General features: G+C 38.7%; 1 protein-coding gene across 1 annotated transcript in view; it reads left to right on the top strand.

The window, feature by feature from the left end:
* The window catches only part of LOC147026221 (solute carrier family 2, facilitated glucose transporter member 12-like), a 78,121-nt gene extending 62,750 nt beyond the window's left edge, over positions 1–15,371 (top strand). Inside the window, exon 9 of the mRNA XM_085881409.1 lies at positions 15,102–15,371. Within this exon, the coding sequence (XP_085737535.1) occupies positions 15,102–15,165 (64 nt within the window). The 3' untranslated portion in view covers positions 15,166–15,371. The remainder of the gene's footprint in view (positions 1–15,101) is intronic.
* The last annotated feature ends 9,668 nt before the right edge of the window (positions 15,372–25,039 follow it).

The following is a 25,039-nucleotide window of genomic DNA, read 5'->3' as shown; positions in this document are numbered from 1 at the left end:
TCAAGTTAAATTCAATAGATATAAACAATTTTTGGAGAGACAATTGTTCTACATTATGTAGTAAAAAGGAATTTGGGGATTACATGAAACACACGACTGAAAAATATAAATATATTGTTGTGAAACAAGATGAGATATTAAATGATATTTTTCAATAAATGGATGTGAAAGAAAGAGCAAGAAGATTTAGGGAACATCAAGAGTTGGTTTCAAAAGTTGTAAAACAGCAGGAAGACATAAAGAAGAAACGCAGACAGAAACTAATGGGCGAAGAAGCATTTGAAAGAAAACAAGAGAAAATTTTTAAACCACTTTTAAAAACTTCCCAAGAAAAAATGAGATGTTTCCACAGTTCCCACAGTAGAATATACTCCTAAAAAACTTCAAATGTTAAAAGATTTCAGTCAAATGACGGAGGAAGAATTAGAGCATATTGGGGAATTAGAATATCATGATGAAGAATTATTTCAACAACTGGAAGAGATTAATCAACTCCCTGATTATATTGTGAATGCTCTTCAAAACAATGAATATTCAGCGGATTCAAAAACCAAAGCAGGACTCATTCCAACAGAAAAATCAGCAATATTTCATCTTGTTCAAGAAAAGGTATTGATATTTAATGATGAATTAAGGTTCTTGGGTTCTGCTCAACCCCCTGTTAAAATAACTCCGAGATTAATGTTTCTTCTCACAAAAGATGGAAGACAAGGTTCAACTGTGAGGGATGAATCAAAGTATATTGATAAACCATTGGATATGGAAAATAATGATGATAGAGTATATATTGATCTGCTGAACACTCTAAATTATAAGGTTATTCTTTCTGGTAAAAGTAGGAAGAATGAGAAGGAGAAACACATTATTCAGGCTTTAAGTATCCTTGGTTCAGGTGTTAGTTTTCTTCCAAATGACCCATCGCAATTAGTTAATAGACTGTTATTGTTGTTAGGCAGTAAGAAGGCTGGAAATAACAATTGTTTTAATGAAGAATCAGCCATTTTCGACCAGTTGATGAACATGAAAATAATTAATAAATATCAATATAAAGACATTTTATCTCATATTAAATAAGATGAGAAGCACAATCCTTAGTTTCAATTTCACAACAAGCGACCACACATCTTCATTCCCATACCCACTACAACTTGACACAACAAAAGAATATGAGGCATCTTTATTGTCCATGGAAACTTATAATACCTTATTTAATATAACCGAGAAAAATGACAAGTTTAGTTATAATCCGGGAAGTGGATACAAAACGATAACAGTCTCACCCGGAGCATATGAGATTTCTCAAATATCTTCCGAAATTGCTCGTCTTATGAAAGAACAGGGTGATGAACCAAAAAATATTGTTATAAACATTCAAAAACATACTTCAAAATCAACGATTAAAGTTAAAAATAACTACAAGGTTGATTTCACAATTGATAATTCATTTAGAGAGTTATTGGGTTTCTCCTCAAAAAAGATTGAAACTAATGGGACGTTTTACAGTGATAATGTCATTCAAATATCCTCAGGAATAAATTCGGTGTTAATTCACTGTGATTTGATTGATGGTGCTTATAATGATGGGAAAAAATCAAATACAATATTTTCATTCAGCGCATACTCAACCCCAATTGGTTATAAATTCAATATGGAACCCAAAAATTTGGTTTATCTACCTGTGTCAGGAAAAACCATACACAGAGTAAATTTTAGGATAACTGACCAAGATAATCGTGTGATTTCTTTTAATGGAGAAGTTATATCCATCAGAATTCACCTACGTGAAGTTTTCCAATAAATAAATACGATGGTTATTGTGAGGAAACACGAGTTGGGAAAATATAAAATAATTACAGGGGATGGGATGTTCCTTTCCCCATACTACAAGGGTGAAGGTATGTATCTTGGTAGAGGATACTATAAACCAAAGAGACAAAGGGGTGTTGGACATCAATTTAGAGGAGATGGGATAATTGATACTCTCATGGGTATTGGTTCAACTATTCTTAAACATAAAGATCTAATTGGTTCAACTGCTTCTGCTGTGGGAAATGTAGCAGGTGCTGTAAAGAGTATAAAAGATGCTCAGAAGGAATCTCATAAATTACAAGCAATAAAAGAAATTAAGAAAGGCAAAACTCAGTTGTGCCCCCAAGAACGACAGAAAATAATTCAAATACTTGGATCAGGGTTTCAAAAGTTTTAACATCTTTTTTTTCCTAAATAAATACAAGTATGGAAGCAATTGATAGTATCTATGATTTGGATGATACTATTATTATCTCAAACTCCACTAAAAAAGAAGATTACTTTAAGGTAAATGCAATAACTGGAACAGACTGGAATACGAATGGTACAAAAAGTTTTGAAATAAATAATCAACAAACCTATTTGAATCTCTCCGAAAGTTTCTTGTTGTGTAAAGTTAAATTCACTAAGGCTGGGAATAACACAAACGCTACACTTGTAAATGATTTCTTCTGGAAAATGTTTGATAGTGTGCGTTTGTATATTGGAATACAAGAAGTTGAAGCGGTTGATTATGTCTCTGCTGTATCTGAAATGATAAAATTTACACTCTATACATTCAGTGATAGAATGGGAAAGGGGTCTGTCGAAGGTTTTATTCCTGATATGTCAACGGGAACAAACACAGACCCTGGATATACTCAAAGGAAAGGAATGTATAATGATGATACAAAAGCAGAAAATAGTTTTACTGTGGCAGTTCCTTTTAAAGGTATATTTAGATTTTGTGATCATGATAAAGTTCTGTATGGCCTTAAAATTAGATTTCAACTACAAAGGAATGATAATGAAAATCGATTGCTTTTTGGTGTTGGTAGTGCTTTTGGTGATCAGAATAAATTTGTAATTGAGGAAATGAGTTGGTATATCAGTGAATATACTCCTAATCTTAAAACAGAAGAGATGTTGAATCGAAGACTTAACTCAAAGAAACCACTCAGTGTATCATACCTCAAAAGAAGATGTCAACACGTTAAACTCAATCAAACTACTTACACATGGAATTTGGGTGTTCTGGAAGGAAAGCCACGATATCTGTGGATCATTTTTAAAAAGCCAGATGGTGATACTGCGACTGAGAAGAATAATGCATTGAGTGATAATGCTAAGGTGAAACAACTTCGCGTTTCTCTAGATGGAACATTTTATCCACGAGATAGATTGGAAATTAATTGGGAAAAAATGATTTTGCTGAAGCATACAAGTCTTACCAAAAGGTGTGTGAAAGTAATGGAAATAAAGAACCTATTTTGGATATGACAGCATTTAAAAGTTTGTATACAATCTATGCGTTTGACCTGAGCGCGCAAAAGGAAACTATAAAGTCTAATCGAGTGGATACTTCCCTATACATTGAAAGAGGAGAGAGTGAAGAAGTTGATACATATTGTTTGCTTTTGGAAGAAACAGAATTGCAGATTAATACAGATAATGGTGTGATGATTAGTCTCACATAATTTTTTGTTAAATAAATGAGTGGCAAAGTACCAACTGGGGTATATGTTAATCAAATCGATCTTCATAAACTATCATCTTGTGTTCAAAATCAAAAGCCTTGTACGATTAACGTTAATACAATTCAGAGAAAAGGAGCAGTAAGAATTGATGTTTTGCTCACAAGAGAACAGGTTAAAATCTTGAATGACACTGGCTCACTTAAAATTAAAATGACAAAACCAATGTTGAAAAAATATTCAATAAGAGAGACGAGTGGAGGATTTCTCCCATTTCTAATTCCTTTATTTGCTGGTTTAAGTGCGGTTGGAGCATTGACGGGTGGTATTTCAACAGCGGTGAAAACTGCCAACGAAAGGAAGGCTCAACTCCAGGCTCAAAAAGAATTGGAAAGACGTAACAAAGAGTTGGAGAAACAAATTAGTGGAAGTGGCGTAATTGTAGATTTTGCTGAAAAACTTGAAGGTCTGCCTGATAAAGCGAGATTGTTAGTTGGAGATATGCTTTCTTCTATTGCACAAGCAGGTGTAAAATTAACGAAAAGAGGTAATGGATTATATCTTTCTAATAAATAAATGAGCATTGATGAGCGGTTGGAAAAATTTGGAAAGAAAACAACATCAAATTTACAACTTGACAAATATTGTAAGAAATTAAAAATTCATAATGTGGTTATTTGTATGAGAGATGAATTAACAAATGTGCTCAAACATACAAAGAATATTATTATGAACTTAGAAGATAATAATGGGAACGGTTCTCATTGGGTTTGTATTTTTAATAGTCAAGACAAATATTATTTTGATAGTTTTGACCTTCCACCACCTGTTGAAGTTATAAAATTCTTACAGAATGGTGTTTATCAAACATTTCAAGTCCAAGAATTAAATTCCAAGTGTTGTGGCCAATTATGCCTATATGTGTTATTTCAACTCAACAAGAATAAAAAATTTTATGATATTATTTTTAATCTAATATAAATGACTTATGTTGGTAAAGATGGTTCTATCTTTGGTGTATCTCAAGAACTGGATATTGATTTATCAAATTATTACACAAAGGCACAGGCTGAACGACATAAATATAATATAACCAAAAATATTAACATGAAAAATGCTTATAAATTAAAAAATTATCCAAGCCTGACTGACGCGAATGACTTGGTGAGATTAAGCGATTTATCACAATATATATCCTTAAATAAAACAGCTGTGTATTCCAAAGATACAGAAGTGTTGATATTATCTCCAGGTCATACAGAATTCACAGTTCGAATTAAAATTACTTTTTATAAAGAAGGGCGTATCGTTTGTATGAGAATAGAACAATGGGGGTATGATATGAATGATTTAGGGTATAATTGGTCATTTAAAATTAACCTCGAAGACCTGGAACAATTAAATCAGTCTCGTAAGGAAGAATATTATCCACTTGGTATCGAGAATGAGTTTTGTGGGGCCACGATTAGTAAACAACAAATAAAATAATTTAATAAGGGTAAATATAATAATGGTTTTGCCCTTGTTTATCTCATGAAAACAGAAAAAAACAGGATTATATATAATAAGTAAGGAAATACAAAATGATTTAACTATGGGAAGATGGGGAGGTGTTTCGTGCCATAATATTATTCTAACATATATTTCTAATACATAAATGACAGCAAGATGGCTTCAAGAAAATTATCATTTCTGTGTCCAAGCATACCTTCAAGAAAAGGGTATTCGGTATTTTAATAAATATGTTCTACAACATAAGAATGAGGTATTTTCAATAAAAGATTGGCATTATGCTGATGTTGATAAACCGACAACTTTAGATTTAATTAGAATGTTAAATAATGAAAAAAATATAAAGTTAAGAAAAGGTAAGGCTCTTTTAGAAATTCAAAAGAAATTTTATTGGTTTCCTGTTGTAAAAAAAAATATTTTGGATACAGGAATAACAAGAAATCCTGATGAATATATGTATAATATTCTATGGGGTGTAAGCGATTCAAGGATAGTAAGGGATGAGGAAGGAGTTGAAGAAGAGAGGGAAGAGGAGGAGAAGGAGGAGAGGGAGAAGAAAGAGAAGGAGGAAAGAGAGAAGAGAGAGAGGGATGAAAGGGAGAAGAGAGAGAGGGAGGAAAGAGAGAAGAGAGAGAGGGAGGAGAGGAAGGAAAGAGAGTGGATGAATAAATATCAAAATATGGAAACCAGTGAGATTCAAAAAAAGAATAGGGGTATTACAGAAAATAACTCAACCCACCGAGGAGGAAAACAAAGAATTGATAAGTCTATTTACAATACTTTTGACAAGACTATTGACATCGAGAAGACATGTATTTTAATTCAAGTTTTTCATTTTTTTTTTTTTTTTCTTAAATAAATGGGGGAGAGAGTGAAGGCATTTCTAAGGATTCTTTATGTTTTAAAAATTAAGATTCAAATGTGCATGTTGGAAACTAAAAAGGTTTTTGCACTCTGCAGGAATTTTTCTCATAAATAAATGAGTTATTGTCTCAAATGTAAAAAGAAAACTGCTACTAAAAATATTTCATATATTAAAAGTAAAAATAACAGGGTTATACAAAAAGGTATATGTTCGGTGTGTGGTTCAAAAAAAAATCAATTTATCTCCCAACACAAACTAGGAGGAGATATACAAAAGTTTTTATCAGGAAGTAAATTTACAACTACTGGAATACCAGGGGAATTACATCTTCCAGGGTATTCTTTCTGTGGTCCAGGCACAAACTTGGATAAAAGATTAGATGAGGCAGACAATCCTAAATCCTGGAGTAAGCCTATCAATAGAGTTGATGAAGTGTGCATGAGACACGATATTGATTATGGGAATACCACAACGTTGGAAGAAAAGCATGAAGCCGATAGAGAAATGTTGTATAATTTGTCTCTGATACAAAATCCAACCTTGAGAGAAAAAGTTGATCGGTTCATTGTGAAGAAGATGATCAGTGCTAAATTGAAACTTGGACTTGGAAATTCAAAAAACTTGTAAGCTCTAATGATGTCATTAAGATTGAAGAGCAATTAGCTGATGAATTGCATAAACCAATATTCACAAAGTTTCAGAGAAGGAAAGTTTATTCCAAGGAAGTAGATTATATCTGGTCTGCTGATTTGATTGAACTCAATAATGATAAGGGGTACAAGTATGCTTTAACCGTTATTGATTTGAGGAGTAGATATGTGTGGGTTGTCCCTTTAAAAAACAAAACAGGTAATACTCTTATGTTAGCTTTTCAACAGATATTTAATAAAAGTAAGAGAAAACCTAAAAAATTGTGGACTGATGAGGGTAGAGAGTTTTATAACAAGACATTTATGAATTTTCTAAAAAATAACAGTATTACATTATACAGTACCTTTTAATGAAGGGAAGGCAGTTGTTGTTGAACGTTTTTTAATCGTACCTTAAAAGAGAGACTATATAAAAAATTCACACAACTCGGTTCACAACAATGGTCATCTTTTATTCAGGATATTGTGGATAAGTATAATGACACGATTCACACGGCAACAAATATGAAACCATCAGAAACATTTACAAAATTAAAATATGAAAAAGAGATTAATGTCAGAAAACCTAAGTTCAAAGTTGGTGATATCGTAAGAATATATAGGTGGAAATCTCATTTTGAAAAAGGTTATACGAAAAGATGGACCAACGAGCTTTTTAAAATTGTTGATGTAATAGATACGGTTCCTTGGACTTATAAGATATATGATTTGGAAGGGGAAGAGATTTTAGGTTTCTTTTTATTCACAGGAATTACAAAAGACAAAGATGAATTGAAATTTTTTGACTCCACCCACACAAGCCCCGCCCACACAAGCCCCCCGCCCACACAAACCAAACACAAACCCCACCACACACCCCCTCACAAGCTCCAATGAATTGAAATTTTTTGACTCCGCCCCTTTTTCACTTCGCCCACACACCCCCCTCCCACCGAAGCCCCGCCCACACAAACCCCACACAAACCCCACACAAACCCCACACAAACCCCACACAAACCCCACACAAACCCCACACAAACCCCACACAAACCCCACACAAACCCCACACAAACCCCACACAAACCCCACACAAACCCCACACAAACCCCACACAAACCCCACACAAACCCCACACAAACCCCACACAAACCCCACACAAACCCCACACAAACCCCACACAAAAACTCCACACAAGCTCCACACAAAAACTCCACACAAGCTCCACACAAGCTCCACACACACAAACCCCACACAAGCTCCACCCATATTCATCATATTCACATAATTAGTGATTAGTTAATTAGTTCCCCACACACACAACATGTTTATTTAATTAAAAAATTATCCACCCATCCACACAAGCTCCACTCATCCACCCATCCCCCCATCTCTCCACCCATCCATTTATCCACACAAACCTCATCCACATAAGCCTCATCCACATTCACCCCTCCCACACAAGCTCCACCCACATAAACCCCTGCCCACATAACCCCTCCCACATAAGCCCTGCCTACACAAGGTCCACACAAAAACTGCACACACATAAACCCTGTCCACATAAACCCCTCCCACACAAGCTCCACCCACATAAACCCCGCCCACACAAGCCCCACCCACACAAGCCCCACCCACACACACCCCGCCCACACAAGCCCCACCCACACACACCCCGCCCACACAAGCCCCACCCACACACACCCCGCCCACACAAGCCCCTCCCACACACACCCCACCCACACAAGCCCCACCGAAGCCCCGCCCACACAACCCCCTCCCACACAAGCCCCACCCCCCTCATCCCCCCTGTGCGCCCCCCACCTTTGACCCACCACCTCATTTATCCCACCCCCCACCCTTCCCCACACACACACATGGGGAGGGGAGGGATGGGATGAGGGGGTGATGGGGCATTGGGGAGCGCACCTACCTCCCCTCCCCCCAACTCCCCCCCTTTACATCTCTTTTATTCTTTTCTTGTAATTCAGAATCAAGTAATTGTAAACAAAACAAATATAATTTATTAATATTGAAAATATTAAATATTCATTTGCGAGAATGTATAATCTTTCCCAGCAATCTTCTTCAGATGTCTTGTGATTTCGAAACTCAGACACCATATTCTGTTTTGAAACAAAAAGTGGATAATAATTAGGTTTTATAAAGATAATTACATGGTAATATGAGTAAGCCTCGTTGACCACTGAATTAACACACCAGGAGCCTGTCATCCTTTCAAGGTCAATAAAATGAATTCCAGTGTACTGACAAAACCACGTCCAAACTAATGATGCAACCAACATAAGGCGACATTCTAAAGAGAGAGTGATATTAATAATAATTCAGAAATATTTACCTCCAGAAAATCATGTGTTGTACGAGTGATATTAATAATAATTCAGAAATATTTACCTCCAGAAAATCATGTGTTGTACGAGTGATATTAATAATAATTCAGAAATATTTACCTCCAGAAAATCATGTGTTGTACAAGATTGCTTCAACAGCTGATGTTGTGCGATAGTGCTGAAAAAAAAAATAATAAGTCAAGGGTATAGATGAAGAGACAGACAGGGAAAGCAACGCACACACACACGCACACACACACACGCACACACACACACATACACACACACACACATAGACACACACACACGTGCCTCACCATTGGTTTAATTCATTCGAGATCAGAGACCAGTCATTATAAATCATTGACCTCTTCAATAAGAGCAGAGAGAGGTAGGTAGAAAGACAGACAGAGAGAGAGAGACACACACACACACACACACACACACACACACACACACACACACACACACACACACGTCTCACCATTGGTTTAATTCCTTCGAGATGAGAGGACGTGATAAGACTTCGTGCCACTCATTGTAAATGTCTTTCAATTCTCTTCTAAAATCATTGATCTCTTCAATAAGAGTATTAATTTCATGAACCACGTCGTGATATGTAAACTCAATTTATTCCAATGCCCTGTCAGGGAAAAAAAAAATATGTATGTATATATATATATATATATATATATATATATATATATATATATATATATATATATATATATATATATAATCAGAATTATCATGATTTAATTAATAATCATTTGCTTCATCGTTCAAAGAGAAAATCATACACAAACTTACCAACTCTGTAGTGGGCTGTTGTCTTCATCGGAAGAAAGATCGTCCATGCCCCAGTTGTAAAAATGAAAATCCCGTCTGGCAGAAACTTTGTCTGGTGAATCACTTATAAAGCAACGATGAGGAGATTGCTTAATCATTGGGTGTGGGCACAGGAAATGACAAGCTTCTCTTAATGATCTCATCTGGCCACCGCCCGAGTTGCAAATCATTTTTGTACATAAACCATGCCATAAAAGTTTTGATTCAAATGTTTTCAGTTCGTGTTCTGAGATAAAATATAAACACGAGACCTTGTCTCACAGAATAGTTCCTATTTTTTCACAGCATGACAGTCCAAAACCACTTCCTCATTCACACAGCACGGCCGTGTCAAAAAAAACACTTCCTCATTTTCACGGCATGAACTGAAAACATTTGAAACAAAACTTTTTTATGGCATGGTTTATGTACAAAAATGATTTGCAACTCGGGCGGTGGCCAGATGAGATCATTAAGAGAAGTTTATCATTTCGTAATGGCACAAAAGGGGTATCTTAAAAAATATAAAGATTCAAATGTTTTGTTTTTCAATATTTTAGATGGGGATTATTGTGCAAAGAAAATTAAACTATTGAAGGAATTTGAGAATGAACAAATGTTTATAGGTTCAATGAGTGAGCTAAACAATATGCATTGGTTATTTGATAAAGAGTGCCCCGAGGCTTAGACGTTTCAGATATTTCTTTAGAATCACCTTTAACAAATCTTTATCTTGTTGTATGGGTTATTTGATAAAGAGTGTCCCGGGGCTTAGGCGTTTCAGATATTTCTTTAGAATCACCTTGAACAAATCTTTATCTTGTTGTATGGGCTATTTGAATAGAGAGCCCCTAGGTTAAAAGGGGAAATAAAAAAATGACTGTTTTTACAGCCATTTTTCCCTGCTGTGCAGGGGTTTGGCTTTTTCTTGAGGCAATGTTTTATGGCCGGATGCCCTTCCTGACGCCAACCCTGGTCGCCTCTTACGACACACAGGGATATGGTACACCTATTCTAACCGGGGCATACACCGGGACCAGTACACTGGCACTCATTTCGCCGACCTCGGAAGGATGGCAGGCTGAGTCAACCCCCTGGTGTTAATTCAGCAGCCAACGGGGCTTGAACTCAGGACCCTGGGATCCTAAGCCGCCACCCTAACCACTAAGCCAACACCAGGCTCCAGGTTAAAAGGGGAGACAAATAAATATACCTTGGGCTAAAAAGGGGATTTATTTTTTAGGGGAAAAAAAAAGAAAAATTTCATGGCTGAAAATCCCCCATTCATTTACATGGGGAAAAGTGAGCCAGAACCAGTATTCTTACCCTACTAACATGGATTACTCGATCTGATAATGCAGTCATTTACTGACTTTAAGATTTCTGGGTATAGCTTTTAAACGTTTTCCCAGGGCATGCAAGCGAGAAGGTAGAGTTGGTCTTCTTTTTCGTAATGAATTGAACATAATTGTTAACCCATCTTGGGATTTGCAATTTTTTTTTTTGAGACGTCAGCTGTTGACTTCCAACAGCACAAGCGTGGACATTGTCACTATTTACCGTCGTCCTGGTGTCCCAGTGATCCTTTTCAAGCTTCCTTTGTGGAAGAAAAATAATTATATTCATGTACTCAATTATAATTGTTGCTGGTGCTTTATAAATTAAATTTTTATGCTCTAGTCGAATTGGCTGTCAGTTATGTTTCCCTTTACCCAAGAGTCTTTTGACCTAAATATTGATAAAAGGAATGTCTTGCTATGAAACAAAGTGACCTGGTTGATAACACTGCAACTTTTGCCATGATTATGTCCTTCTTTCACCCAGTGGACACGTATTGCAGTTTGAGTTCTTTTGCCTAATGCTTATCAGCTAACCCTGTAGTTGAGTTGCCAAATGTCTCTCCTCCCATTCTTTGCAATGTCAAGTTGTGTATAAGAAGACTTGCTTTGGGCTTATGTTTCAGTCAAACATTCAATGTTCTTCCTCCGTATGTACGAAATTAAAGATTCTCCTTTGGTATTCTGATCCAACTTGTGGAAATTGAGTTATTTTCCATGACAATTTTGGCGACCCAGATCAGATCTGAACCCCGGCAGGACTGGGAACAGCATCATCTGGCATAGCAAGCAAGTGGCCACTTAAGATGTTTGCTCTTACTTCAGATCGGATGCTGTATCTCTCGGCCAAACGGGTAATTAATAGGAAAGTTATACAAAGGAGAACCTTTAGTGATAGGCCTGAGAGGATCCTGCAGTTAGAGACTGCTTAAGCCTACGAGGCTGAACAGAGATGAGGGATCTCTTAACGGGGAGTTCGAGTCTCCACCGTACGTTTTAGCGAGTTCGGTACTCGGCTCACTGTGCTGTACTCGGTACAGCAGAGGCACAGGGGAAAGGCCACCCCCTCTGGCCAAAAGGATTGGGTTGGAATCCCACCTCCGCAAAGAGAGGGTTAATGTCCCTGCTCGCTAAAAAGCTTCAAGTCCCAAAGGGGGAGAACGAATAAGTGTTATGAATGTTTGTTGAGTTGGATTTCTGTTTATTCATTGTACTCACTGGAAGTTTGCTTGCTGTGAAACTGTTGCATTGTATTGTGTGGAGGTGTTACGGATTGCTAAATCCTATAGGTTTGTATTAAGGAGTTACCTTTTTGGACGGATTTGTGAATGCTTTGTGATTGGAAATGTGGAGTTTTGTGTTTTTTGTGTTTTGTGTTCTCATGCATGCTGGATGAGCACGACATATCCATTTTGAAAATCTTTTGCCATCGAACCCAAAATGATTTAACGACCTTCTAGTTGGTGACGGCCTTGTGCAGCATATTTGTATACCAACTCATGACAGAGGTCACATCCTCGAAGTTTTTATTTCACGCCTTTCTGCCGAAAATATTTTCTGACCTTCAAGTGGTTCCAGGTATTTCGGATCATTCTGCAATTTCTTGGAAGAAGTATATTTGCACAAACCTCAGTCAATTGTTCATCAATATGTCCAGCGAAACAGGAAAGCAATTGACACTATTGTTTGCAAGAGATATAATGAACAGTGATCTCACTAAAACTTTCACTGGTGGTGTTGATGACTATGCTGACCACCACAACTCTGCTCTTCACACCATGTGGATGCTCATGCACCAGCCATGACTCTCTGTGAAGATTTGTTCGCATACTCCTTGGTATAGTCACAACATTAAGTGTGAGAAACAAAAACGCAGACAGCTGGAAAACAAGTGGCATTCCTCGAGGTTGGACATAGAGTGTCAACTGCATTGCGAATAGAAACAACGTTGATTATAATCATCTTCATGAATCTAAATGCGTCCACTGCAACCAAATAATTGATGACTGTGGAAATGATTCAAAGGAGGTATTCCATGTCGCAAATCTACTCTTAAATCACAAGCAGTCATCTCTACTTCCCACTCATGTAGGCAATCGATCTCTCGCACCGCTTTTCTGCCAGTTCTTTGCCTCCAAGATTGACTCTTCGTACGTCTCTCTCCCGATGTTTTCACATTGTCATCACAAACATCAAATGGACTTCAAGCACAACAGCTTACCACCCCAGATGAAGTTCAGCTACTCATATGCAATACTCCAGTACAATTTTGTGAGCTTAATCCCAGTCCTATACAGTTTCTAAAAGGAATGTGCTCCTGTCATTTCTCCATTTATTGCTGAAATGATCAACTTAAGTTTGTATCGTGTAGAAGTTGCAACAGTACTGAAGTTGGTTTATGCACATCTGCTGCTAAAGGAGCCATCACTTGATCCAGAATCTCTCCCATTCCTTTCTTGTCTAAAGTTCTTTTGCGTGTTGCCTTCTCGAGATTACCAGTGTACCTTCAGAGAAATAATCTACTTGACCATCGGTAGTCTGTGCATCATGCAAACCACAGTGTTAAGACTGGGAGAACTCTCTTCCACCTCCTGAAACCCACAAATGAAGATAATAACCATTTGAGACTTTTTTTTTTTTTTGGCAACTTATTGAATGATATCGTGATTAAGATGGATGTTGGAAATATCACAGCTGTGGAGCATTTGACACCTTCGAGCATGGTATACTTGTAAATGTATTGTAAGCACTTGATATTCGTAATCGTGCCTTGGACTGGTTCAAGTCTTCGTTGGTTTACATGCACCAACTGCTGATGCTCACCCTTGAGAAATCTGACCCTATCCTGTTAAGTTGCTGGGTCCTTCAAGGATCTGTCGGTGGACCGTTGCTGTTTGTTTTATATCTGAATGGACTCGAGCATGTGCTACAACGTCACGATATCAACTATCATTGCTATGCTGATGACGTTCAGCTTCATATATATATATATATATATATATATATATATATATATATATATATATATATATATATATATATATATATATATATATATATATATATATATTTTGCCCCTGACCAGAATGATGTGGTGAATACCCTTTGTAGACTTGAAGCCTTGCATTCAAGATGTGTGAGCTTGGATGAGTTCAATTCACTCAAATTGAATAACAAATCTGAATTTATTTTATTTCGCTCAAAATTGCAATTAGCTAAGATACACGTGTTTAATATAACCATCGGTGACTCGGTGATCACTTATTCAAATGTTTATAGGAACCTTGGCGTTATGTATCACCTCATCCAAGTCGATGTCAAATCATGTCACCAGCATTTGTGAAACTTCGGCTTAATTTTTAAAGATCTAACCTGTTCAGCAACTGAGAAACTTGTTCATGCTCTTATTTAATCCCATTTTGATTTTTGTCACTCCCTGTTGTATCACCCTCCTAACACAACTTGTCCGACTCCAGTGGTTACAAAATACTGCTGCACGTAGTCACAGTCCTCTCGGAGAACCCATCTCACACCCATACTCAAAACACTCCATTGGCTCCGAGTTGCTGATCGAATTGTGTTCACGTTGTTGTTGCTGGCATTTCATTCAAGCATTGGTTCTGCCCCATACTATAATAAGAGTTCAATTCCTCAGTATAATCCCATTGACTTGTTACGCCCCAAACACATGATTCATGGGGGGGATTGATCCTTTTCTCATGCCGGTCCTCACCTTTTGGAAGAAATGTCTGCAAAATATCCATAGTTTGTCCTCCCTTACTGCTTCCAAAGGCACAATTAAGACCCATCTCTTTTAAAATCGTTTTCATTGAATGATAATAGTGAATGTGTGATTTTTATTTGGTAAATAAATAAATTGTTATTTTATTGTAGACGAGCAAATACAACCCGTCACTTCGCTGACGTGGGGGTGGGGGAGAGAGGAGAAAGGAGCAGGATGGAAGGGGAGCGCACACACAAACACATTTATTAATATACATCAAGATGTTCAAATGTTTCAGCTTTGTGATTAATGATACCGGCATGATAGAAATGTTCATATTATGGTTATTATTATATAAATGTATTTTATTTTTCAGGAGACCTCGATGGTTCTACCGTTTTCCTTCAATGAACTTGACCAATGAAACCAGCCTGGGATGACACACAAACTTCATTGTGATTTTGCTTTCTCCATTTCTCTCAAATTTGCTGCATACAATACAAACAATTGTTGTGTAAAACCTTCCATACCTTAGCACTTCGAGCATCACCTCCAATTAATATAATGAGAAGCACCCGCTTAATACGGGGGCCATCAAGGGGGTCATGTTTATGCCTATTTTACTCCAACGAGTCCCAGGATTACACAGCCAAAAAATGGTTGTGATCGGTTCAGCCGTTTTTGCGGTACCTGGGAACAGACAGACGGTGAATTATAGTAAGATGTTGAAGCATTGCATCGCCACCAAATAGTGCCACCGGCACCCATTGTGTTCCTTAAAGTTACATCCCCTAAGTCAATGGCTGCGTTTGTCTGATGTCAAGTCATGTGTGTGTTGTCACACTTTCCTTTGAGCTGTCTAGTTTCGGTCAAATTCCCACCCTGACAATATGCTGTACGATTGGAATTTTGTTGGCAGCGAGCTGCATCACAAAGTCTTAAGCTGGGTGTCCAGTCTGATACCATATTAGTTCATGGATTTAGAAGATCTACATTGTCTTTTGTGAAGAGTAGGTGAATGATCTCCGGCACACCGAACAAATTTAAATTTCCTGCACCATCAGGCAAACGAATGTCAGACCTGAACAGCCTGTCTTTAAAAAAAAAAAAAAGACTTCGGCCAAAAACCTCCCTTTTCTGACCTCACAATAAGGTGGGAATCGTTTTGGCCATTGAACATGTAGTTGTAGTGTTGGTACAGCGGTGTGATAAAAGTTTAACATGGGATTTTATAATGGAGGGGCATGGATTAACTTATTTTAACTCCCTTGTTGCTAACCATAATAGATTCCACTCTCCCTAATGTTGGGCAAGTGTTTGGCCCATGTCTGCTTGTGTAACAACATTGTGTAACAACGTCTTTATTTTCAAAAAAACGGTGAGGCAATAATGTGGCAAAGGTTAAGTACTTGTTCTGGGTAAGGTGTCAAATGGCACAGCTCACAGGTGGAAACAAAGCTTGAATGTCCCACCCTTGGGGGGAAAATTTCAACTCACTTTAAATACATATGCAAACTATAAACTCCTGACCTTCATTTTTTTTTAATTGCAGGCTGAATCTTTTGAGGGACATAAAGATACTCGGATAATTTTGTACCATAAATGGTTTTTTTGTATGCATGGATATATATATATATATATATATATATATATATATATATATATATATATATATATATATATATATATATATATATATATATATATATATATATATATTCACTACGGACCAGTATGTGCTTTTTCTAAGATTTATTTTTAATTGGGTAAGGTTAGATAGTTTACAGAATAATAACACTTTATAACTCTAGAAGATAAGTCGGTGGTGAGAATTGCTGTTAAGTTTTTACAGACTCGTGATGAAAGGAGTAACAACAACTTGGAACGGGAGAAAAATAGGACAGAAGGACGAAGGAGAGCATTGAGGCAATTGGTTGAGTTCCTTTGGGGCTCACCTTCGGCTGCCGCGCTTTGTTTCCAATGGTGCCTTCCATTCAGTTCTGACATCCACAGCAAAGAGGAGATCGGTGGGTTTTCTTTGTGCGAATATGTGAAGGTTCAATGACTCACCAGCCCTTTTGTCAAGATGGCTCAACTCCAACCCGCAATGTGCTGGTCAATGGAGGAGATTCAGTCTCTCTCCTTGTATCTACCTTTTGAGGTGTGGTTCTCCACTGAACTTCATTCATTCGTTGGGCCTGCTTGTTGGCCATCGTTTCTTGTGTTACCTTGGTGGTGCCATTTTGTTTGATTAATGTGCCATTTCGAGAAGGCCATCCGCTTTTGGACCCGGTCTTCCCTGGAACCTCTCCTGTCCTTCAACCAAATCGTCTTTTTTCAGCTTGGAGTCCCCCTCTTTATTTTCAGTGGCACACTGTAATGGCTGAATTGAGTTCTCTTCTATGTTTTCGTGATTTGGGAATTCACCTTCCAAGGATTATTGAATTACTGTCTATGTTGGCTTCACTATTTGTGCACACCCTCCGGAGTTTGACAAGACCAATGGGGCTCGCCATCGACCTTATACCCATTCATGGCCCATTGGGTTTGATGTGCGAACTGCTTGATTATGCTGATTTTTCACATCGAGAGTCGTGAGTTAATGTATAGCTGCATTGCTGTTTGTAAAGTTCATCCTTGTTTAATTTGGGATTCTTGGGCAAGTCAGTGATTGCTAAAGTTAATTGATAGCATTGTGGTTTCGGCAGCTATATTGGGGATGATTAAATACAGGACTAGTAAAGGTATCCAGCGTTTCTGAGCAACACTGGGTACCTCTCCCACCCTTTCCTCTCCCTCATCCCACCCACCATTTCCCCTCCCTCCTCCCACCCTACTCCCTCTCTCTGGACTCTCACCCCACCCCTTCCCCTGCCTATCCCTCCAGACTCTGACCCCATCACCACCTCCTCTCCCATCCCTCATCCCACCTCCCCTTACCCCCTCCTACAACAATTTTTGCAGGGTGTATAACTTTGGGGTCTTGCAGGTTTTTAGGGTCTTAAAGGGTCTTTAAGGTCTCAAGGGTTTTTGGGTTCTTCAAGTCTCTCAGGTCTTATTGGTCTTAAAGGGTATTAGGGTAATATGGGGTCTTGAATATCTTTGGAGTCTTAAGGGTCTTGTATGTCTGATACATATTGTAGGTGTATTTAGTGTCTTCAGGGATGTAGAGGGTGTTAGGGGTCTGTAAAGACTGAGATGGTGGATGAAAATACCCTGAGGACAATCCCCGGGTCAGACTTAGTCTGTGTGTCAAATTTGGTGGTTGTTGGTCCAGCGGTCTTTGAAAAAAACACGAGCATACAGATAGACGATAAATTTTATTTATTAGATTTTTGTTGACGTTAGCCTTTTGTCTCCGGATAATTCCACATGGCCTCAATGGGACTCATGTTCAGACTCTGGGTTGTCCATTCTGACACTTTGAGCACATCAGCTGTAATCTTGTTTTCCAAATTCTCTTTTACCATATTGGTAGTGTCTTTTGGATCATCATCTCATTGAAAAATGAATCCTCTTGATTAAAAAAAATCACAATGGTGGGTTATACAATTAAACTGTGCTGATGATGGCCAGGGATCCAGAAATGCATCCATGGATTGATTCATTTCCCCAGGTGGTCGACTTATTATCTTGCCAAAAAGATCTTCTTCTTCTCATGCCACTACATCTTCCTCAGCCACTGCAAGCCACATGCTCTGGCACGTGAATTGAAAGCTTCCAGGTCATCTGGTCTGCATGGCTCTGGCAGTAGAGGGCAAGCGAGGGGGTGCTCCATTGTTTCCGGGGCTTCTACACAGTCGCATAGGTCATTGTCTTTTGTGTCTTCACCCCACGTCTGCACTCGAGGATGTAGAAGTGGGTCATATTGACCCAGCCTGATTTTTTGTTCTCCTATAACTTTGTTATGAAAGGTCATGGATGTTTAAAAAATGTTTTTATAAGTGTTTCACATAAAGGGTAATACGTGTTTCTACCTGTGTTTTGGTTTTTTTTCCCCGTTCAGGATCGAGGGAAAGCTTATCCTACAATGTGTTTGTGGCTCCTTTTTCCCTGAGGCCATAATGATTTTTTGTTTTGCTAAAACTTTGTTAGAATTTTTTTTTTTCTTCTATGTAAGATCTTTCATATATGCTTCAAACAAAGGGTAATATATATTCCTATGAGTGCCTCTTTTTATTTATTTATTTTTGAGGATCTTTGGGGAAAAATATTTTAAAATCCAATTCCCCATAGAATGTGGAAATGGGTCATATTGACCCAGCGTGATTTTTTTTTTTTTTTTTCGCTGTAACTGTTATAAAATTCTTCTCTGCATGACCTTTCATGAGTACTTCAAATAAATACACAGTAATATGTATTAACCGGTATGAGAAGCATATATGATGGGTTATGCATGAAAATGTTTTGTTATTGTGAAACAATCATTCTTGGCCTGGATCAATGTAGCCCACTTCTCAATGAGCGCAAAGTTTATTTATTTATTTATTTATTTATTTATTTATTTATTTATTTATATGACATTTTTCTCGTGATCCTGAAATATCTTGAAAGCCAAAAAATCGAACATGCACGAAGGAATAAAATTAATATTACCCTTTATTTGAAGCAAATATGAAAGGTCATGTGTAGAAAATTTTTTTCAAAGAAAGTTATAGCAAAACAAAAATCATGGTGGGTCCAAAAAGACCCACTAATGCATTCTCGGGGAGATAGGGGGAAAAATATACATTAAATATAAAAAACACCATCTCAAAGAATAAAACCATAAGGATAATTACATTTTGTTGTTTTTGGTTTTGCAACAATTCTGCCTGACAAATCATGGTTCAACATGACCAACCTTCCATGAGTGTGCAAAGTCGTTGGATTCTGAATCATAGGGTTAAGGCCTTACATCATTTGACTAATTTGCCTGGTGTTGGCTTAATGGTTCAGGTGGTGGGCTTGGGGTCCAAGGATCCTGAGTTCAAATCTCACTCAGTTGTTGAATTAATACCAGGTGGGGTTGACTCTACCTGTAATCCTTCTGAGGTTGGCAAAATGAGTGCCAGCTTGCTGGTATCCTGTGTTGCAGTGGCGACCCATCCAGGATTGTTTCCAATAGCCGAGTAGACTACTGAGGCAGCACCAATGCTCTGCACAGAGTATGGTCCCAATGGATGGATGGATCTTCTGACTCCCATTCTAAGGTGATTAAGGCATAGCCAGACTGGCCATGGCTCACTATCTCCTGGTGGCAGGGACTCTTTAGGGTTGAATGATAACTTGTGTGGTTGAGCTTTGAATTGTCTGGAGCAGTCCTCTATCCTGTGAGTGGAGAAGTTTCCTTTTAGGGGCTGGACATCATGGAGGAAGATCCTCCTTTGGTACAGAGGATGATGAGGGTCTAATTCCTGCTTGGCTTATTCTACATGGGAGGTGACATCTCTTCTGGTTGATGATGGAGCAATGTCACGCAGGAGGTACAGGTCGTCCACACATGTATGTTTCAGGCAGCCTGAGATGGCTCTATAAGCTGTATTAAGGACTGGATCCATCTTCTTGGCACGAGATGAGTGACTCTTCACTGGGCAGGCATACTCAGCTGCTGAATAACATAGGGCAAGAATAGTGCTCCTTATAATTGCTGGACTAGTACCCCATTTGTGTTGGCCAGCTTCTTCAGGATGTTATTTCTGTCTCCCACCTTAGCTTTTGTCTTCATCACATGGGCTTTATAGGTTATGGTATGATCCAAAGTAACTCTGAGGTAGACTGGTTTGGAGATGTGAGAAAGTCTTATGCCGTATCAGTGGACATTAAGCTCTCTATTTGCATTCATGTTCTTGAGATGAAAAGCACAGATTTGTGTTTTCTCTGGGTTGGCCCGCAAATGGTTGGTTGCATCATCAGTTAGTCCAGCAAGAACAATGGCAAAAGACTGTTCCACTTTGACAAAGGTTTGGGCCTGTGTTGGAATGCAGAGGTCATCAGCATACAGGAAACTCGTTCTAATTTGGGTGTATGTATGGCCTGGTCATCTGTGTAGATATTGAACAGCAGGGAGGCAAGGACACTACCTTTATGTGATGCCGTTCTTCTGTCTTCGTCACCTGCTACATTTGCCCTTGAGGTCCACAAAGAACCATCTGTTCTCCAGAATGTTTTGGCTGAGATTTGTCAGTCTGGCCTCTTTATTTTATTTTATTTTATTTTTTTCAGCTGAACATTTTCTGCACGAGTATCCTGTGACTGGCATACGCTGCTGATAGATCGACAAATGCAGCACCAGTTATCAGCGCTTCCTCATAGCCATCTTCAACAAATTTGGTGAGATTCAGGGGCTGACCCGTGCAGGATTTTCCAGGTCAGAAACTGGGTTGCTCTGGAATAAGATTTTCATCCACAAAGGGAGCCACCCAGTTCAAAATGGGTCTCAAATAATTTGTATGTGTGGCACAGCAGGGAGATTGGCTGGAAGCTTTTGGGGATGGATGGATCTTTCTTGGATTTCAGGATAGTCACGATTTTTGCTCTTTTCCAAAGCCTCTATCTTATTGGAGGTCAGGCAACAGTTGAGCATATCTAGTAGCCATAGAAGGGCACCTGGACCTAGATATTTCACTTGTTCATCGAGGATGTTGTCAAGCCCAGCTGCTTTGTTGTTTTTCATCACCTTGATGCCAAGTTGAAGTTCATTCAAAGTAAAGAGCCTTGTGAAATTAAAGTCTTCCCGGTCCGGTACATTAGGCTTGGGGAGTTTAGCCCTGCTGGGGAGATGACCTGAGTTTCCTCAACTATTCACCAAGAGCTGATGGGCAACTTCATCTGCCTTGATTTCATACTTTGGTCGAGGTTTTGTAAAGTCATTTCCGAGCATCCTTATGGTTTTCCAGCCTTTTCTGCTCGTGTGAGTCAACTTTGTGGATTCAATCAGCTCTTGCCACTTATTTCTCTACTCCTCTAATACGGCATTAATAAACTTCTCTCCAATTTCCAAGGTGTCATTCCCAAATTGATCATTCTGGAAACAAATGTGTAATCTGCATTGTGGAGTTATTTAGTATCATCAGATAGTCCTGTGATGTAGTTAGTCCTGCAGCCTCTTAGGGTATTTTTCCGAGATGAGCTTTTAACAAGATCCACAAAATAAAAGCATCATAGTTGTCAGGAAACGTTGGTAGATCTTTAATTAAAGCATCCAGATGTGCAGTGAATATCTCCCAGTTTGCCTTCTTTAAATTGAAGCATCAGCGAAAAGGGACCAACCGGGGTGCAACCACAGCAATTACTCCAATCCAAATAGGTCGATGTTGAAAGTTTGGGATTGGATCCAACACAACTTTCTCACACTGATTAGCAATGAAGTTGGACACAATTACCAGGTCTGGGTTGTAGCCTCATCTCCATCTGCTGCTGTTGAAAGAGCATGGAAGTTTCATGTCAGGAATGAGGGAAAGCTGATTTGCGTCTGACCAGCTTTCCACCAGTTCCCCATCCTCGTTCGTTTCTGTGTATCTTTTGAAGTCACAAATCACCCCGTCCAGTGGGCCACTTAAAGCTGTCAAGGAAGTGGAACTCTTCATTCTGAGGCTCATAGATGGCATTTACAGATATTCCCCTCAGCTTGATATTGAGGACTTCTATGTTATCGGTTTCTAACAGAGAGGATTTTTCAACAGCAATTCCACTTCGAACAAATAGTATTACCATATTGATCATGTGGCCTCTCGATTGCAAGTGTCATTCCTGATATTCTATGGCGGATTCTTGTAACTCCACGATGGGTCTCTTGCCGGCAAAGAATGCCACATTTGTTTCTCATACATAGGTCAGCCAGAAGGTTTTTCTTGGCTCCTGAAAGGCCTTCAATGTTAGCTGAAATGATAGACAACGTCCATCCTGAAAAGGACCTAAGCTTGTGACATTGTAGCGCGTCGACAATGTGGTCTGCATTTAACAGAGTATTCATCTTACAGTCTCTAGTGCTTTGTTTAAAGTTATTTCTTGGTGAATGTATGTAGCGCGGTAGAAGGATTCACAGGCAGAAACCTGACACTGTGATGTGAACGCTCTTTCTATGGCCCCCACCAAAATATGACTAATTTAGACTGACTGACGCAGCAGCTGACTGCTTAATAGGCACTGGGCAGTTCTGTATTCTTCACAGACATCCATTTAATGTATATACAGGTAGTGGACAAAAAATGGAAACACCGATGTAAAGTCACTTAATCGGGTGTTGGGCCAACACACTGTTGGGCCACCACGTGAGGCCAGCACGCCCCATATGCATTGTCATAGAGTTCACCAGCATCTAGACTTCTGCAGGAAGGATGCAGCACCATTCTTCCATGAGAAAGTCATTCAACTCAAACCTGTTTGATGGAGGTGGGAAATGCTGTCTCTGGCATTATTCCAGAATATCCCATAAATGCTCGATTTGCTTCAGATCTGGTGACTGAGAATGCCATGAAATATGGATAACGTCACTGCCATGCTCATCAAACCATTGCGTGACCACACTTGTTTGGTGGATGGTGGCATTGTCATCCTGGAAGACTCCCCTCCCTTCCTCCACGGTATGAAATAAATGATGCAAAGTAGCATTTGCCATTGACCTTGCTTTCTAAGGAATGACTGCTCCCATACCATGCCAGATAATACACCGCACAACATTATGGAACCACCCGAACTCTTCACTGTTGGAACCAAGCACTTAGCGTTGTAGAGTTTCTTTAGGTTGATGCCACACTTGCACTCGTCCATTTGGCGAGAACATGGTTCAGGATGATTCATCTGACCATATCACATTTCTCCACTGCTCAGTAGTTGAATGCCTGTGCTCTTTGCACCGTTGGACTTGCAAACGTGCATTTCCAGGTGTGATGATCAGTTTCTGCACTGCAACTCGACTGTGGTTATCCTGGAACGCCCGATGTGTTCAGATCCTTTGAATAAAGAATGTTCCAGGCAGCTTGCCAACACTTCGAGGTCTTAATCACTTTTTCTTTAATTTTAAACACTCCAAATGCGATGGTGAAAACCATGCCTTTTCCAGATACATGCACACGTCCCCCTAGACAGTAAAACACCAGTCTCCCAGCTTTCAGCGGAGATGACGTGACGTGGGTGAAGCATAAATATGCATGAGGCAAACCATGAATATGCACGCATGAAGCAAAACATCGGTGGAGCATGAAAATAATTTTACATTCAAACTTGGTTACATCACACTCCTCACCTGGTTTTTACATAAACCACAACAACAATTGATTCCATCCATCCATCGGGAACATACTCTGCACAGAGGATCAATGCTGCCAAAACAGTCTCCTCGGCTATTGGGCACAGTCCTGGATGGGTTTCTACTCCAACACAGGATATTCAAATGGCTCATTCTTCCCAGCAAGCTGGTTCTCATTTTGCCAACCTCAGAAGGATGACAGGCTGAATCAACCCCACCTGTTATTAATTCAACAGACAAGCAGGATTCGAACTCAGGACCCGAGTATCCCAAGCCCACCACCCTAACAATTAAGCCAACACTAGGCATACGACAATTGATTGAGCAAAGAGAATTTCATGAACACGAGAACCAGAGGAGCCACCTTGGCTCAAAACATTGTCAAACTGTTATTGAACGTTATCAAAAATGTTGAGCATTTGTCAAAAATGAAATAAACTGACGACATAGTAAATGCGATACAGTCACTAAATTCATGGACCAGACTATGGCAAACGGATAGGGACATCATGGAAAATAACATGAGAATATTAAATTCACAATCTATAGATCACAATGAAGGAATTCCCTCTTCCCCTGCTGGTATATGCAGTATGACCTCAGTTACGGGTTGCAGGTAGATATGGGGTTTGCCGTCCTTCATGAACCCAACCATTTGCACCGGGCAATGTGTCAATCACACGTCTGTTGGGCCAGTTGTTCCTGTGTGCATCCGTCTTCAGCAGAACAATGTCATTGACACAAAGGTTACATTTCTTGACTTGCCACCATCTACAGGGCTGCAGGGTTGAAACGCCACACAAATATTTTCAGGTTTGCGTGGATGGAATACAGCAAAATGAGGAAGATACAATCATGTCGTTTCGCCTGGTTTTTATATATATATATATATATATATATATATATATATATATATATATATATATATATATATATATATATATATATATATATATATATATATATATATATATATATATATATATATATATATATATATATATATATATAGACAATGTCGAGGCTCTTATAACACATCGAATGTATAACAAGGAGAGCAAGAGACAAGAGGGGTGGGAGAGTGA

This window comes from Eptatretus burgeri, chromosome 5 (assembly GCF_056783735.1).
Source record: "Eptatretus burgeri isolate ZD-2024b chromosome 5, Ebu_testis_v1, whole genome shotgun sequence".
In the NCBI taxonomy this organism is placed as follows: domain Eukaryota; kingdom Metazoa; phylum Chordata; class Myxini; order Myxiniformes; family Myxinidae; genus Eptatretus; species Eptatretus burgeri.
Note: the sequence above shows the minus strand (reverse complement) of the source record. Positions and strands in the feature narration are given on the sequence as shown.